General features: G+C 43.1%; 1 protein-coding gene across 2 annotated transcripts; it reads right to left on the reverse strand.

Moving 5' to 3' along the window:
* Positions 1–579: 579 nt before the first annotated feature.
* LOC117525819 (UTP--glucose-1-phosphate uridylyltransferase-like) lies at positions 580–11,655 on the reverse strand. 2 transcript variants are annotated; one of them, XM_034187750.1, is made up of 10 exons: positions 11,499–11,655; positions 7,016–7,131; positions 6,827–6,934; positions 3,627–3,812; positions 3,419–3,552; positions 2,696–2,993; positions 2,022–2,216; positions 1,661–1,903; positions 992–1,096; positions 580–807 (listed from the first exon to the last, which is right to left on the reverse strand). In XM_034187750.1, the coding sequence occupies exons 2-10, from the start codon at positions 7,112–7,114 to the stop codon at positions 700–702; spliced, it is 1,476 nt and encodes a 491-aa protein (XP_034043641.1). In that variant the 5' UTR covers positions 7,115–7,131; positions 11,499–11,655; the 3' UTR covers positions 580–699. The 2 variants fall into 2 exon arrangements, with proteins under 2 accessions (XP_034043641.1, XP_034043640.1); XM_034187749.1 differs by lacking the exon at positions 11,499–11,655 and adding an exon at positions 8,976–9,127.
* Positions 11,656–13,297: the final 1,642 nt, after the last annotated feature.

The raw sequence follows: 13,297 nt of genomic DNA on the forward strand, positions 1-13,297 counted from the left end.
GAACGAACGCGTTGTTTCTTAGAGGAACATTCAGAACAGACTCATCACCTGATATGTGATGATGTATAAATTTAAGGAAAAGTGGCTTTTTTTCAGATCAGATTCTGCAGCTGCACTCAAACAGGAATCTGTTTCTGTTTGAGGACGAGGGGCCGTTGAGGAAAAAAGCAGGGTGTGGTTCAGTCAGAACCACACCCTGCTTTTCCTGGGTCAAGTGCAAAACTTCATCGCTCATGTTACAAATTTTAACCTGTGACCATTTTTTGTTTTAAATATGCAGAATTTTCTGTTCACTTAAATTTTCTTCAGACAGGCATTTTTCAAACAGTCTTAAATCTGTCTTTTGTTAAGCCACACTTAATCATATGCATTTTTCTTTCAAGTTAGAAATTATGAATCTGTTTTTGTAAGTTTTAAATCATTCTTTAGTTCTTGTGCTAGAAATGGCAGCACTACTGAGGCAGCTTGTGATTGGCTGTCAAAGTGAGTCATCACAAAACTTTAGGTGACACATTTGATTCTTTTGAAACAACTGTTTCAGTCAAAATGAGAATTGCTGATTCAAAAAATAAACACACACTGACTCAACTTTTTTTTATTAACTATGAAAGATGGCGTCTAACAGTTTGATGTAACAGTGAAGTTTCCTCCCAGTTTGACCTTTGACCCAGTGAGGTTCACCGTCCTTCCCAGAAGGCCTCAGTGGTCGAGGATGCGCAGGTTTCCTGAAACGATCTTGTTCTCCAGCATGGCGCCGGCGGGGATGTCGATCCGGTCCCCGTGGTTGGCGATGATGATGACGGTGCCCTGTGAAAGAACGAGACTCAAACTTATGAACTTTGGTTCATGAAGCTTTACAAGCAGCCTGTGATTACAGCCAGATAATTTAAAAACTATAAAAAGGAAACTTGTTTTCAGCAGCGCTGCTTCATTAAAAAAGAAAATAAATAAATAATGGGGGAGGGAGGTGTCAGAGGTCACAGCTGTTTACTTTCAGGGAAACGTTCTTTCCAAAGGTGACGTCTCCAGACACAGTGAGGTGATCCAGCTCCAGCATGTCCGGAATGTTCTCAAATCTGGTCAGATAGTCCTGAACCTGCAGCACGATGACAGATGCAACTGTTTAGTGATGTGGTAAATCCCCCGCCACACATCCCAGATTGAGTCACTGGGGGCTGGAGCCACAGTGAGGCGGGTTCACCCTGGACATACAGACACATTCACACCTACGGACAGTTTAAACCTGCGTGATGTGCGTGTCTGGTTTTTTTTTGATGTGGGAGGAAGCCGGAGCACCTGGAGGGAACCCACACAAACCCCACACAGAGAGGACACAGGTGGGAATCGATCCCATGACCCTCTTGCTGTGAGGCAACAGTGCTAATCACTAAGCCACTGTGCTCCCCTTGAGAAATTATGAATATATAAAAATAAAAACATGTATCTAACCACTGTTTGAAAAAAAAAAAAAAAGGCTTTAGTAAAATAATTTTATTTTAAAAATTGAAAGACTTCAGTCACTTAGCCCCGCCCCTTTCCGCAGATCAGCGGTTATTCCAAGTTTGAATGAATTCTGAAGATGTGATGTGCTCGGATGAACAGGTGCATCAGTGAAACAAACGACCTTGTGACACTGTGTAGAATGTGAAGCCCCGCCCACCTTGGTGAAGGAGCTGCCGAGCTTGACGTGTGGCGTGGTGGGAAACTCCCTCTTCGTGCTCATTGTGAGTGAGCCGGCGTCCATGCTGTACAGGTTGGACATGACCAGCAGGAGGTCAGACGTCGTCTTCACTGGCAGGAAGCGGCTGCGCGGGACGTTGATGCCCATGGCATTGTTGAAGCTCTTGATGGCGGCGCCCACCGCTGTCTCCAGTTGGATGACGTTCAGCCCGCCATCCAGCGTCTGGAGGCGGAGACACAGTCACAGTAAGTCAAGACATCAAATGTCTGAGTAATGTGAATGTTCACTCCCCCAAAACCGCGCCCCACACAGAGATTCAGCAGGTGAACACAAGCGCCACCTTGTGGTTGACGATGATCTCCAGGTCCATGCCGTTGTTGTGGAGCCTCTTCATGGCGAGCAGAGAGATCCACAGGTTGTTGGTGTTGAAGATCTTGAACTTAGTGACGGACTTGAACTCGTCCACGTGGGCCTTCGGGACCTGAGCGATCTCCAGCAGCCTCAGGTGGTCCTCGTACTGGATCAGGGTGCCGCCCTGCCGAGCACCAAACCAGAAACTAATCAGTGTTTGACAAATATCTGCTCTGGGGTCGTGTTTCACTGTATGTTGTGATGCTTCACTGCCCCCTAGTGGCAAAATATTTAATCAGTCACTGGACTCCCAAAATTAAAAACAAATTTCATGCACGATACTTTGATTCCACACAGATTAACGTGAAGCTTGATGAGTGTCGAGGTTCCACAGAGTACTTGATTACTAAGTACTATTGTTAACTAGTCCTGCTTATCTCCATAACACCTTTAAGTGTGTGAAAACGGTGTGATTAGGGAAACCTAATGTGTCTGTTGATCCATTTGACCACTGGGGGCAGAGTACCTGTCCTCAGGCAGGACAGGTACTCTGCCCCCAGTGGTCAAATGCTTTAACATCACAGCTGACTTTTTTTTCCCCTGGTTGCCAACAATGAAAATGACCTTCATGCGAGTTCATTGGTTAGCGTGAGCGCTGCTGACCTTGACATCGGCTCTGGTCTTGTCGGTGACCTCCATGATGAACTCGCAGTGCCGGTCAGCCGGCTGGCTCATCAGGTGGTGGACGATGAAAAGGTCAACAGTGGCACCCAGGTTGTCAATGTTGGACACAAAGATGTACTCCTTCCCCTCAGCGATGAGCTTCTCCAGCAGCCCCGAGTTGGAGAAGCTGGCGTAGATGTCACCGTGACCTGGCGGGTACCAGGCCTCCGCGTTCTCGCCACCCAGCCCCAAACTCGTGGCGATGGGCAGCAAGGACTCCTTGTTGATCCTCGGATATCTACAAAGAACCAAAGACAAAATGTTACAGACTTCTCGGTTGTGTGTCTGTAGCATGACCCAAGCAGAGGGTCGCCCCTTTGAGTCTGGTCTGCTTGAGGTTTCTTCCTCAGAGGGAGTTTTTCTTAACACTGCTGCTCTGAGGGTGAGTAAGGTTTGACCTTACTTGTGTGAATCGCCTTGAGGCAAGTTTGTTGTGATTTGGCGCTATATAAATGAAAATAAATTGAGGAAAAAAAAGTTTATTCAAAAGATTCAAAATTTAAGGAGGCTGTGATGTCATAAAGGATGGTGGTGTTTTTTGGTAACCACTTCAGTCAGATCCTCACTGTTATCGTTTCATTGTTGCAGATCTGGCCAATCAGCATGTGAGCGTGACTCAGTGGGCGTGGCCTCCTGTGTGGGAGGAGACGTGCGTTTCGGTACCTGCTCTGGTTGAAGGTGTGGATCTTGACACGGTGATGTTTGTACTTCTGCAGGATCTTCCTGGTGTCTTCGTTGGTATTGAAGGAGTTCATGAGGACAAGCGGCACGTCCGCGTCATACGTCTTATTTAGATGCTAACCAACACAAACATACAAATCAGTAATGCCGGTAGCTTAGCACACTGTCGTGTTACACTGGGCGTCTCTACCTCGATCTGCTGGACCGTCAGGTCCAGGAAGGTGTTCTCGTTGCGGACGCTGATCAGACTTTTGGGGCCCTTGCAGCCCATGCTGGTTCCCAGGCCGCCATTGAGTTTGACCACAGCGAGCTTGTTGAGGCTGGCGGTGATGTTGCTGGGGAGACCTTTGACCTTTATGTTTTCATAGAGCTGGATCTGATTGGACAGCACAGCGAGAACACAGGAATAAAAGGTCAAATGGTAAATGGAATGCATTTATATAGCGCTTTTCCATCTGAATCAGACGCTCAAAGCGCTTTACAATAATGCCTCACATTCACCCCGATGTCAGGGTGCTGCCATACAAGGCGCTCACTGCACACCGGGAGCAATAGGGGATTAAAGGCCTTGCCCAAGGGCCCTCAGTGATTTTCCAGTCAGGCAGTGATTTGAACTCATGATCTTCTGGACTCAAGCCCAACACCTTAACCACTAGACCATCGCCACCTCAGGTCAGTCAGAGATCTGGAACATTCACGACAAAATCAATCAAAATGCTCATTTTTAAATTTATGATAAAGTACCTGAACATGTGACGTGTTATTAAATGTGAGTTTTGACTCACATCGTAACTGGCGGTAAAACATTCACAGCTCACATGTTGAGTTACATTTGTGAACGTGTTAACGAGTTAATATCGTCACGCGCATCTTTTAGGTTCCACTTTGTTCTCACCAGTTCTAAACAAGACCCCACGACTGTTTGGAACAAATCAACCTTGTCTCCTCAGCGATTCTCCCACAGACACCGACGTGCAGCTGACCTCTGCACCAGAGTCAATGGTCACCAAACCACTAAGTTAATGTTCCGCAAGATGGCAAACAGCAGCAGCGGGTTCAACAGCCGCAACATTAAAACATAGTTATCTGCTGTCGGCCAGCGAGAAATCCACAAGGACACGGGTTCGATACGATCACTCTTTAAACAGAGAGAACATCGATACGTTTCCGCGCAGAACAAATAAACGAGACAATAAATCAACGATGAGGCGTTAAACTGATGAGGAGGAGACGCTCAGATTGATTTTAATTGCACTCACACTCAGTGTTACACCTGGAAAGAAATTAAACTAAAAAAAAAAAAAAATCAGGCCTTTGTCACTTTTTAAAAAAGTCATTCTGATAAAATAAACAGTTTGAAAACAAACTTTGACCTCAAGAAACTTACTTATTTTATCCCAATTAAAAGAAAAAGATGTGAAGCGCTCACCTCAGCCAAGAACAAAACACTCCTTATCCATACTGATGGGGGCGCTGTTTGACCAAACACGAAATAACACAGAAGGCGGAACAAAATCCTAAATCCAGATCCATCTCAAAATCTCAACCTCTGGTCCTGGATCAGAATTTATCTGGTCTCAGATTGTCACATGGAAACAAAAGGTTTTAAGTTCTTTTGCTCACAGAAGAACAAACAGAAACAACAACAACAACAAAATGAGCTGGGGACGTCCACCGTCGCTGCTGGACAAATACAGACTTCACTGATCCAGATCCTTCTGCAGATTCACACAAAGCCCGACTCATTGTGGCTGAATGTGAACAACTGACAGGTTTCATCATCAGATTAGTTTGAGGAAAAACAACTAATGTCCACGTCCACAGTCTGCAGTGTCCCACCACCAGACGGACAGACGTCCTTCAGCTTAAAACTGGTAGGACACGCTTTTCTGCACAAAGTACAGTTCAGTGACTCTGACCTTCTGACTCCCAAATCAATAGGCTTCCTGGGGGTCAAATTGCATAATGTGTGGAGACAAGTGACCGGGACGTCACATGACCGAGGCCCCGGTTGGTCAGTGACATCGAGACCGCTGGCAGCAGTCTCTGTGTGTGTGTGTGTGTGTGTGTGTGTGTGTGTGTGCGCGCACTGGACCATGTTCAGATCCTGATCAAAGTCTAACACTGATTAATCCTGCTGCCGTCAGACGTGTCTCTGGTTGTAATGGAGACAAACGTCCATTTGTCCGTCCTGCCTGCAGGCCCCGGCAGTCTGACTATTCTTAGGTGACCTTCACTCAGCGCACGTGTTCTGGAACCAACACGGGACCTGTGTGTGTGTGTGTGTGAGAGAAAGAGAACAGTGCAAATATCAGGCTTCAGCCGCTCTCATTTAAAGAAAGGGTTCAGCAGTTTGGGAGCCAGACGAGAAAACCTTCTTTCCTGCCGTCAGCCAATGACAGCGGAGTTTACACTTTATGCAAATACAGTTAGAAAGTGTAAAAAATGGCTTGACAGAGGACACACTTCTACTGAGAACCAAACATCTTATTTCACAGCAGAAGATAAACTGCTCCATTTCCCGTTTAGTCCAAATTAAACTGGAAGTTACTCCAGTTACACCCTCTGCACACCGTCATCAGCAACCAGAGGAGCCTCTTCAGCCACAGACTGCTCCTTCCCAAGTGCAGGACCAACAGACTGAAAAACTCCTTTGTCCCTCAGACTGTACAACTCCTCACTCAGGGGGAGGAGTAGTAACAGGAAGACAGAGGACGGGAATAAGAGCAACAGTAGGAGCCAATAAACCAGTACTGATCAGTATGTCTGGTGCAGACCTCAGCCAAGGCCACATCTGGATTCAAACTTCAAATTCAAAATAAAATCCCTCACTTTCTCAAACATTATCCATCATCTCACCAAATATCACTGACATCCTTTCATGGTGTTTTGAGTTATCCTGCTAACAAACCATCACAGAAACAAACACAATTTAGAATAAAGTCAGAAATGAAAAACTGGTGATGCTCAAACCTCAAGCCTGCCTTTTTATTTTTCTTGGGGTCTCAAAGGTATAATTTGCATGTTTTGTGTTCGACGTTAAACGTGACACTTACAGGACGTGTGTTTGATATAAAGTGTCTCCGGTAAGATCCGACCGGACCAAACCTGATCTGAAGCTTTGACAGTTTCATGTTTCATTCATTCTCTCATCTGTTTTGGCTCCAATATGACAGTCCTGGTTCTGCTTCTGAGAACACGTTTGTGCACACCAGGTTCCAGGTGGTTCAGGTCTGTCTGGGACTAGATGGTGGGTCCACATTAGACTCCGTGTTCAGGCTTTGCCCTTTGTCTTCCTGTTCTGGGTTCATTGTGTCTGACATCTGATTGGCTGACTGCTTCTTCATGATGTCCGAGCAGCAGGTCCCGGGTGACCGCAGAGGAACTTACCCAGTCCTCGGGCGGCCGGTTGATCTTGTCCCAGTTGACTGCAGGACCTTTGACCTCCAGAAATCTATGGAAGAGCCCCTTGAATCCCTCAAAGTCTTTTCTGGAGATCTGAAACAACACAAAGCAAACATGAGGAGACCGAGACGGAACCGGCTGACCCGGGACAGACTCAGGGCTGCAGTTTCTCACCTCGGTGTCAGGTTTGGCACCGGAGGTGAGTAGCGCCTCCAGCTCGCGGTGCATCAACTCCTCGTGCTGCTGACGGAGCTTCTTCTCGAACTCGGTCATCGCTTCTCTGGTCAGGTCTGAAAAAGAACCAGAACCAAAACATTTACGAGCCGTCCAGTTCTGAAAGCACGAGATTTCTGAAAACTGGCCGAGATCAACACGAAACCAGCAGTTCAGAAACACACACAGCAGTGTGCAAAAGTCTTAGGCACCCATCATTTCTGTAAATGTGATTTCTAACAGTTTTTACTTCTGAATATGTAAAACACTGAACAGACAATTAATTTGACAAAAATACTTTTAACTACTGAAAAGCCGCCATTTACAAATAAGTAAAATGTGTCAACACTTTTCACCCTTTAAAAGACAGTATTTCCTTAAAAAAAAAAAAAGAATAAATGAAGGCATAATGAAAAATCACTTAATTTTTTTTTTTTTTTTGGTTCTTTAACAGAAATAATAACAGCAAAATGGTTTTAAAAAATATGATGAAATCTTGTTCTGAAAGTTGGGGGGAGGGGGGGGGGGGGTCTGACCCAGTTCTTACCAAATTCTAAGGCACCAAAATAAAAAATAAAAAAAATCCACAAAACTGTTAATCAACAAAAGACCAAATTAGAAATATGAAAATGTAAATGAATGAAATTTCTTACATAATCAAGTATGAGTTTATTAATATGATAAATCAAAAATTTTCAATCTATTTTCATTTATAAGGTCTGACCTTACTAAAAGAGCTTCAATTGTATTACACTCATAGGATTGCCACTATTTATCATAAATTGATATTTAGACATTTTATGATTTTTGCCTACGTTTTCTGTTAATTTAAAGTACGAGAGCGTTTGCCAAAATCCTATTGTACCTGTGCTAATGGTAAATATCCACCAGGTGGAGTGACTGCTCCATTTCAAGAACCTTGAGTACAGGCTGCTTTGAGACACGACTATGACCAACCTGCTATTTGTAGTAGTAGATTAAAGTTGACAATATAACATCAGATATTAATATGCTATTATGTATTAAAATCCGATGTATTCATTTTATAGATCATCAGATTTCCTCTCATTTATTAGTGTTGAAGATTCTTTGTCTGCTGCCAGAAAACATGTAAAATTACAGCTGGCTTAAATATACTGCCACGTTATTTATGACATTAGCCAATACAAAGATCAAACCTACAATATTCTTCTTTGTTGCTTAATGGCACTAACACGAAAAAATAACTGCTCAAAGTTCCATGTGTAGAAATGTTGGAATTTATTTGTTATTTTGTAGCTAAAAGTGGGTTCAAGACATTTTTTTAGTCTAAATTTCTAAAAAAGCATTTGATTTAGAGACCTCATATTGTGCATTTTTTTAAGCGTTTGACTAAATCTCAAATGGTAAATTAGGGGAACGTTTTTTACATTTAATGTGCGTTAATGTATGATTGAGGTGATGCAGAGGGCCAGCAGGCACATAATGGCAGCCACACTTCTGTCAGTTTGCTGCAGGGCAGCTGTGGCTACACGAGTAGCTTATGGCCAATAAGTGAATGTACGAGTGAATGAATAATGCAACTTATAGAGTGCTTTGGGTGTCTTGAAAAGTGCTTCATAAATCCAAGTCATTATTATTGTTAATGATACAATTGATTAGTTACTTCAGCTCCAGAGATCTCCAACAGGATTTATAAGACTGAAGTTTACTGTGATTCAAGAAAAAAGTTTCACCTGAATACATCTGTATCATCTGCATATAGAAAATCCACAACGTGTGATTTTCTGGGAAATTTAATGACAACTTTTTGACATCTTAAGTGTTCAAAGCACAAATTAAAAACATCACGTCGGGTCACTGAGTGAAAAAAAAAAAATCATTAAATATCTGTGAGCCGAAAAAATAAGTTTTGATGTGAAGAAAAATGTCTCAAACTTACCTGCCACAGTCAGAGACATTTTTATCAAAGTCCGTTAAAACAAAGAGAGATAAAATACAGAGATTATCTGAGGAAAGGAAGCAGCAGATCAACCGCTCACAGTGACAACATGTAGATGATAAAAAGTAAAAAAGTGGCCCCCAAAACCCTAAAAAAATAAAAAATAAAAAAATAATAATCACGTCAGCAGAAGTCAGAAGACTTGACCTCATCCTCAGCTCAGACAAAGGTCACAGATTCAGAGCCAGATGCCTGAACAAGACACAGAGCCCGCCCACAGCCACAGGAGCCAATCACAGAGGAGCTCAAAGGCCCCACACAGAATAGATCACAAAGTGGAAATAGAAGAGCAGTGAGAGCGCATTCCCACGCCAAGCCCCGAACACTCTGGGTCCCGTGTTCACAAAGCATCTCAGTGTCCTCTCACAGAGCGCCCAATTTAGCACAAAGATTCCAAGCAAGGAATCTTAGTCTAAAGGGCCTTTCACACTGCACGCGTTAAGGGCATTAAATGCACCGTGCATGATCCAGGAAGTGTCTGAGAGCAACCCTGTGCAAGGAGGAGACAGAAATCTTTGTGAGGAGGCGGAGTTGACTCCATTGCTAGGTATGACACGGTCCTCTAAGAGCTGTGATTGGTTGTCACAAAAAGGGAAAGAGGCTAAAAACAAACAAATGCACTCTGCATTAGTTATGAATAGACAGTAAAATCAACCAATCATATAACCTGAACTGTATTGAGAAATGTGTCATCGTTGGCAATAGCTCCGTTGGTAGAGCGAGCTGTCTTATGACATGATACAGGGCATGATACATAAAAAGACATGTGATAAGATATTTAGAACCTATTACAACAAAAATAAAGAACAAGAACCATATAATTAGTCTTAAATTTCACCTAAATGCAGCACACACACAGCTGATGCAAGCAAATCATTCAATGAAACAACTGCGGCGTGAGGGTTTGGCAGACTACGCTAGATGCAGTGTGTGGGAGAACTTGTGATGAACAAAGGCAAGAGAGGCTCGCAAATACAACAGTGAAATGGATTGCTACAGACTGCAGGCCGATTTGTGTTGTCGAGGACATCGGGATGAGAGACATTCTGAGAATCGCAACCTTAAATACACTTTCTTATAATTGGATTCAACTGTGTAAGGAGGTCAAGGGTCAGTGAGCTTAACAAACCAATTCTGTGTTCCAATTAGTGCTAAATGTATTCAAATTAATAAAATGACAAGGGTGCCCAAATTTATGCACCTGCCTAATTTTGTTTAAATAATTATTGCACTCTTTCTGTAAATACTACAAACTTCATTTCACTTATCAACTGTATGATATATTTTACTGAAATTGCTGATTCAAACAACCAATGATTTATAAAGGAAAATCATGAAAATTATCAGGGGTGTTCAAACTTTTATGTACCACTGTGTGTGTATATATATATATATATATGTGTGTGTGTGTGTGTGTGTGTGTGTGTGTGTGTGTATTACTGGAACAGAGGACAAGCAGTGCTGTAAAGGACAATAAGCAGAACATTAAAGAGCAAACTTCAGAACAACATGAACAGGAAGCGATCGTGGCTCACAGGGATTCCCACTGAAAATAATGGAGAAATAATTTGAGATTCTTACATAATATATTCACAAGTTTTTGGCACAAACACAAAGGATTTGACCTTGCGATGTTGATGTCGTCTGTGTGCAGCGGTTAAAGTGCAACATTATCTAAGCGTCTTATAGCAGTTCTCCATGTTGTCATCACCTCTCTGAGATTTTGTGAGATTTGAACCCTCAATAGGGTGAATGCTGAGCTGTACCAGAAGGGGTCCAGGCTGGCCCGGGCTCACTGTGGACTGATAGAAGAAGTTGGGAGTTTGACAGAGTTCCAGAGAAAAATAAAAACTCCCTGACTTGTGCCTGCTGGCGGAATTCTCGCCAAATGCCACCAGTTGCAAGTGTAGTGTAAAAAAGACTATCTCTACCACTAGAGGTTCAGAGGTCCACATACTGCCACTGCAGAGACCAGGCTTTCTCTGTGGCTGCACCCAGACTGTGGAACAAGCTTTTGCACAACCAGCAGCGCTGTGACATTTTATTCAGTTCTTACCTGCAAATATTTTGGATGTGTATTTTTTATTGATGTGTCTGTTTTAAATTTGCTAATTGCTTATATGATTTTAAATTTGCCCCCCCAAAAAAGACAAAAAACAGCTTAAAGTGGTTCACATCTGAGTTGAATTCTGTATCATAATTTTTTTTCTTAATTAATAATTCCTCATCATGCTCGTGCACTGTTCCACGTTTTAAAGAACAATCAGGAGCCCCCCCCCCCCCCCCCCCCCCCCATATCCAGTAAAAGCGGCCCTGTTCAACAGGTGTAAAAAAAAAATAAAGTATGAAGGCTCACATTTCGGACAGCACAAAGAAACAAGACTGAAACCGGTTTCGGTGCGAAGTCGGCGCTTACTTTAATCAACTTTAAACGCCAAAGCAGCCAGACTTTAGCTCACTCACCCGACAAACGCTGAGGACCAAAAAGCACCGCACGGTCTCGATGCGACAACAAACCGTCCCGTTAAAAGCTTTTAAATGGATGTAATTTCATCTTCCTGTTATTAGCTTTGAAGGCACGGAGCGTGCGCGACACACCAGCTGACGTAGGTCAAGCCAAAGCCCTGATTGGTGAACGACGCCCGTCAATCAGGACGAGACTGCCGACACGTCCCGCCTTCCACACCTGTCGTGCAGCCTGACGCTTTTTTCTTTTTTTTTTTAACATCAACTACTTTTTAATGATTTTTCCATTTTTAAATTTTGCTCGATTTTAAAACATTTTCTAATTTTACTCACCGTTTTTCTTTATCATTATTTTGCTTTCATTAATCAGCTTTTAAAAATTGACATTTTATTTTCTACTGCACATGTAGTTTTTTTTTCAAGTAATTTCTCTGTTTTGAATTATTTTTTTGTTAAATTGATTAATCAAAATCATAACATTAAATATAAATTATTATTATAATGCTTAATATGTATAAATGATTTATTTTACTATTCATATTAGTGTGATAATACTTTTAAAATTTTTACATTAAGTTTGCATTTTAAAATGAATATTTTTTAATCATTGAGCCAATACATATTTTTTGAAATTGCTGAATATCATTTTACATTTTTACAATTTTTCCTGACAAAAAAATTTAAAAATGTTGCAGTTGCTTTAATTTTGAATATAATACATTAGTAAATAATGATTTTGTGCATTTATTGCTGTCTTTCTGAAATTGGCTCACTTGTGGAATTAGTCACTCTTCTTTAATCGCTTGCTCCAATTAAGGGTCGCGGGGGGCGGAGCCTATCCCAGCAGTCATAGGGCGTGAGGCAGGGTACACCCTGGACAGGACACCAGTCTGTCACGGGGTCACACCCGCACACACAAAGTTTTGAATCCACCTAACAACTCTGTAAAGTCTGATGCAGAAATTCAGCAAACTTTCATGGGCTTTTTTCCCCCTCAAATATCAGAGACATTTTTTTGTTTATATTTAATGAGTAAATCTCACAGCTCAAGTCTGCAGAACCAACAACTTAAGTGAACAAAAATATCTGAGAGCCCTCGTGCACGTGACGGTTTGACACCAGGACAACCTGAAACCATCGTGCACATTTCAACGTTTCGAAGTCTGTGAGGCTGTTGTGTGGGCCGCTGAAGAGGAGGTACTGCTGGCCCACCACCACAAGAGGGCGCCCTGCCTGGAGTGCGGGCTCCAGGCACCAGAGGGCGCTGCCGCCTTACGGGAGCAGCCAGGGTGACAGCTGTCACCCATCACTGGACACAGCTGTTCCACTCAGCACGGAGGTATATCAGCAGGACGGCGTCTCCACCTCAGTGCCGAGATATCGCCTTGAGATCGAGGTAACCTTCTCTGCAAGCATATACTGTATAATCTGATAAAACTTGTTAAACCTTTTCAGGACAGCTGACTACCGAAAGCCAATTGCTTGGATAAGTACTCACCTTCCTGCTTTATTGTGACAAGAGGTGGAGGCGGCTTCTCCCCTCTCCGTTTACTGGGTGCTGTCGCATCCACACCTGTGTGTTTGTGTTCCGGATCCGACGAGCGGAGGCAGTGGCCACCTGGGAATTCGGGACTTGGCGGTTCCAGTACTTCTGGGGTTCGGTGGCAGAGGAGATCTGGGTGGTTCCGGTTCGACTAGGACGGACGTCTCCTACCTTCGAGCCTGCCCACACGACACCAGCAGATTTCGGCTTAAACCCCAAATTATTGATTGTTGTATTGGTTGTGCTCGTTTCA

The sequence above is a fragment of the Thalassophryne amazonica genome, chromosome 15, assembly GCF_902500255.1.
Source record: "Thalassophryne amazonica chromosome 15, fThaAma1.1, whole genome shotgun sequence".
NCBI lineage: Eukaryota > Metazoa > Chordata > Actinopteri > Batrachoidiformes > Batrachoididae > Thalassophryne > Thalassophryne amazonica.